General features: G+C 37.4%; 1 protein-coding gene across 1 annotated transcript; it reads right to left on the bottom strand.

Annotated features, from left to right (window-relative positions):
- Window positions 1-1,260: 1,260 nt before the first annotated feature.
- On the bottom strand, window positions 1,261-3,814 carry ndufb11 (NADH:ubiquinone oxidoreductase subunit B11). The gene is made up of 3 exons (XM_042003072.1): window positions 3,600-3,814; window positions 2,385-2,515; window positions 1,261-1,466 (listed from the first exon to the last, which is right to left on the bottom strand). Exons 1-3 carry the CDS (start codon window positions 3,771-3,773, stop codon window positions 1,337-1,339), a joined length of 435 nt encoding a protein of 144 aa, XP_041859006.1. The 5' UTR covers window positions 3,774-3,814; the 3' UTR covers window positions 1,261-1,336.
- Between the last annotated feature and the right edge of the window lie 1,356 nt (window positions 3,815-5,170).

Genomic DNA, 5,170 nt, shown 5'->3' with positions numbered 1-5,170 from the left:
GCGCAGTATGACGCCACACCTGCTGCGTTCAAGTGTTCCCAAATTTATGAAAACATCAAACGTTTAGATTTTCTCAGCATTAGCGGTTGAAAATGTTTCGCATATTACTCAGTTGCATTGCCAAAAACGGGACTTGTGTAGTTTTTTTGTTTTATAGATGGCCACTTTAATTCAGTTTACATATATTTGTCAGTGTAATAATTTGCTGTTTAAATAATCAAATGCTTGAAATGACAGTTTATAAAGGGCAACAAATAAGAGCAGAACAACCTTAGTAGAGTTTAGAAGACGAATGAAGCAACTGAAGTTCATTCTTGTTTTAAAAAAAATGATATTATATATTAAGTCCTGTAAAATAAAGGTAATGTTTTTTCATTCTAAGGTTTTATAGGCTATATCAAGAAATAATTAAAGATTCCTCCTCTCATCTTAAAATGAGCTTAACATAATCTCAAATGAAAACCAGTTCATATGTAACAGTCATTATTACCAAACAAAAACTTAAGACAAGTTGCTGAATGTAACATGATTCAGAGGCTTGTAGAAGCTCCTTTATCAGCAGTAAGTGAGGTAATGTGTTTTTTTTTTCTGTGACCTTTTTAAGCTCCCTTAAGGTTGTGGAGGAATTTTGGTCCACTCTTCTTCACAATGTTGCTTCTCTTCAGTGATGTTTGCCACATTTGTTTCTGCACAGGTCTCTGAAGGTCTCACCACAGCATTTCAATCAGGCTGAGGTCTGTACATTGGACCATGTCAATACCTTGATTTCGTTTCTTTTTCAGATATTTGGTGGTGGATTTGCAGCTGTGTTGAGGATCATTGTCCCGTTGAATATGACTAATATATGGTATCCAGAAGAATTCATATTCCACTCAATGACTGCAAGGTGTCCAGGTCCAGTAGCTGCAGGACAAGGTTAGATCATCATCCCTCCACCATCATGCTTGTTCAGTCTCTTTTCTAATTGTACTGCCATGTACTTGAACACTAAACATGCTAACTGTAGATCCTTTGACTTTTCCGTTTCCTTGCCAGATGATTTTAGTCAAAGAAATTTTTTAATTTACAGTAGTTAAATTCACTCATATATTCGTTATAAAATGATTCTTTGACTACATCTGTTTTACTTTCCCTAATGGAAAATCTGAAGTGTCATTTGTATATGAAGGTTTTGCATTTTCACAGCATTCATAGGATTTTGTCTGTGCTTTTATGTTTAATAGGAAAAAAAGAAATTGTCCACAAATAATAATTACAGAATCCAACAATCGCATTATTTATTCTATCATAGTGAAATACAATAATTAGTAAATACAGTAGGTCTGTACTGGGGATATTAGTCATCTCCAGCTGTGGGCAGAATGATCTTGCTCGTGTCGTAGTAATTCTCTGCTATGAGCGGCAGACCCTCCTTTTCTCTTTCCTGGATGAGCTGCTCTGCCTCCCTTCTGGCCCACTTTCGCATTCTGAAACAGACAGAAAATACAAACCGACTGAGGAGAGAAACTTTACAGACTACATGCTCATAACTGTTAATGATAAATTCCTGCTTAACTGCCAACTCTGGAAACATTTCATCATGACAACAAAAAGGTGATTAAATCTGGTATAAAGTGTCAGATGACTCCGGGCATCACAGGGACTCTTACATCTCATTTCCCTGCTTTATATGTAAATAATGATGTAGCAGTCAGCTGTGCTGGACCACATGAGAAGTTCATTCTGTTTTATACAAACTTCTGAATTACCCTGATTATTGTAGATTAAGATGGAAATATGTCAAGGATCAAAGGGTTCATATCTAAGAGTGATAAAGTAAAGCTTTTCCATGCCTTTACCTTCAGCAGACTTGATTACTGAAACACCATAATTATGGGTCTGGCTAAAAGATCTATGAGATGCTGCAGCTGATGCAGGACGCTGCTCCTGGATTGTATCAGCTCAGTTCTGAGGTCTGTACACTGGCTCCATGACCATCCAACAGCTGGTTTTAAAATATTATTGTTGTTTTGAGCGGTTGGATCATTGGCCAGATATCCAAACACAGAGATGGTTTGAAAACATGACTGAAGTCACTGACATGACCGAGGGTTGAGGGTCTGTAGGGGTGGTTAACTAGCCAGGATGATCATTCACTGGTAAAATTTTGATTCATGACCATTACTTTGTTATTATTTGTCATTAGATTTAACTATATTTTCCCAGAGGATTTGGCTGTGTGTGTTTTTCTTCATCAATCTGCTTCTACTTCACAATTATCATGTGCTGGTTTTAGGTTAGTTGGGACAAACAGACCTAAAGTAACATTTGGACCAATGGCAACTGAAAAAGTTCAGCATTATTATCAGGTTAAGTGGAGAAAGGATGAAGAATTGAGAGCTCACCCATGGTCTGGTAAATAGTGGATAAACGCTCCTCCAATAACAAGAGTCACAGAGATGCCAAGGAAGAAGCCCACCTTCATGTTCCACTCATCCTGTACTGGATCGCTGGAGAAGCCGTGGTAATCCGGATTCTAACAAAACATAAAGTTTAGATGTATTTTCAGTGGAGACAGGACAGGAAAATTCTAGCTGAAAAATACTGAATCAAAATACACAACACAAACCGCTCCATTGCTGAAAAAATTTGATTTGATGACAGTAGAGTTAAAGTATTCCTATGAGGATTTGTAATACACCAAAGAACAAACCTCTGTTCATTACAACATTAGACAACTGTTGCTATAAAAATAATCCCTTTGTGAGTTAAAATGGATCAACTATAACTAATAATTGAATCTTTAAGTCTGAATATAAAGTAGTCTTGCCAAAGAAAACCCTGCGGTTGGTTGGTAAATCAGTGAGTTCCTGAACAAAGACAGAGCTCAGTTTCTGAAGATTAACTGGAGTTTGGACAAAAGCAACAGCTTTGTTGAAAGCTTTGTGTCACACCAATGTCACAGGTTTTCACCTCGTCAGCTTCAGTAGCTTCCAGTGTTTGATTTTTCTCTGTGACAAATTTAAGTAGGAAAACTCCCAATTGCTGCTGCACTTTTTAATCCATTATTTACAATAAGTTTTATTTCTCACATTTAAACCAACAACAAAACTTATTTGGAAAAAGTATTTAAGGAAATATCCTACCAAATGAACTCATCACATTATTTCACACAGTTGTGGTTTTGTTGTGATTTTCTAATGAAGTTAGACATTTCTTAGCTTTAGATTCACTGCCTCTAAGCAGCAAAGTTTGTGGTTGCATCTATGTTTACCATGACCAGACGCTTCAACCAGTTATTTTCATTTCTTATTTCTGGCTTTGTCCCAATTTTACATAATCTATATTCTTTCAAGTTTAGTATAAAATGATAAATACCACCCCTTTAACGAGCATGACAAATATGCGGCTTTAAACATTTGTAGTTAGAACAAACAGGAACCAAACCTGCAAAACGAAGACAGTTAGCTGAAGCAGCTAACGAGATCCAACTCCTATTTTAATTTAGCTGGATTATTTCCACTGTCAGGTAACCTCACGTGATTTTGTAAAGTTAAAGTAAATGCTTGCTAAGACTAACGCTACAATGTTGTGATGGAGTATCATGGAGCAGATCTCACCTTGACATACGGGCTGACCTCACCGTGTCCTGACTTATCAGCGGCGGGGTGCAGCTCCGTCACAGCCGTCGAACCGGTGGCACTGGACGGTTTCGACTGAGAGACAAACCGGGCTGGTGGCACAGAGAGTGAGCGAGGCAAAACGAGCCCGAAACGTGAAAGTCGGGACAACATTTTGCCTGTCTGTAAAGAACACTGTTGATCCGGAACCGGAAACAGGAACTCTTCTTCTGTTAGTTTAATTGCAGTGAGCTGAAACATTACCGCCCCCACGAGGTGGCCGGTGGCAACGCACGCTGAAGCAGAGGTGAAGACTAAAGATAAGATAAGATAAGATAAGATAAGATAAGATAAGATAAGATAAGATAAGATAAGATAAGATGGCTTTTTATTTGTTATTCATGTGGGAAATTCAAGGTGTTACAGCAGCAACTTAAAAATGTTAAACCGATTCTTTTATTGGTAGCTCGAGAACAAAAAACGAGAGGATCTCTTCAAATTCAGAAAAGATTTATTCTAAATTGGGTCACAGGTAAAGCAATGCAGCGCTGGGCTCAGAGGACAGATCATACCCTCTGGGCCCAGAGCACTGGATGGGATCACATTTTATCTTTGTAAAAGGTCAGTTATTGTGACGCGAGCAGACCACACACTGCTCACGCTATAGATTAGGATGTGCTGTTCATTGTGTGTGAATGTTGAATTCAGGTGTGTATTTAATGAAACAGACCTGCCTGATAGCTGATGCTTCTTAATCACATCTGGTTCTTGCTTATCTGTCACTATGTACATGATGTTCTAGCTGAAGGACACTCTGAGCCAGATGAGTTCAATTAAAACACAAGCTTTAAATATTCATAGCAGAACTAAAACAGTTCAGAATGTAACCAGGTATTACAAAAGTAAAAATGTTAAAATTAACAACAGTATATTAGCATTATAGCAATTAAAAATGAAAGAATGTTTGTACACATGTTAATGACAATGACTATTGTATATTTTGTTTACACTGTTTATTCGTACTATTGTACAAACATCATTGTCCTGCTTTTTCTTCCTTTCTTTATGTAAAATGATTACATAATGTTTTTAGCCCTTATAAGGGCCGATCAGACTTGTATAGAGAGATGAACCCTCCTCAGAGCTCAAACCTCAACATTTTAAAATGTCCTGGTATATACACTGCTCAAAAAATTAAATGGAAAACTAAAATAACACATCCTAGATCTGAATGAATTAAATATTCGTATTAAACACTTTGTTCTTTACATAGTTGAATGTGCTGACAACAAAATCACACAAAAATTTTCAATGGAAATCAAATTTATTAACCCTTGGAGGTCTGGATTTGGAGTCACACTCAAGATTAAAGTGGAAAAACACACTACAGGCTGATCCAACTTTGATGTAATGTCCTTAAAGGTCCCATATTATGCAAAATTCACTTTTTAATGGTTTTGGAACAGTCATACTGGTCCCCCCGCATGTGTAGGAGACCCGTAAGTGTGAAACTCTTTCAGGCGCTCTCTCTCCCCCCTGCTCCACCTCTAGGGAAGTAAGCGCTGAATTGA

The sequence above is a fragment of the Melanotaenia boesemani genome, chromosome 13, assembly GCF_017639745.1.
Source record: "Melanotaenia boesemani isolate fMelBoe1 chromosome 13, fMelBoe1.pri, whole genome shotgun sequence".
NCBI lineage: Eukaryota > Metazoa > Chordata > Actinopteri > Atheriniformes > Melanotaeniidae > Melanotaenia > Melanotaenia boesemani.
This window is presented reverse-complemented; position numbering and strand designations above follow the sequence as displayed.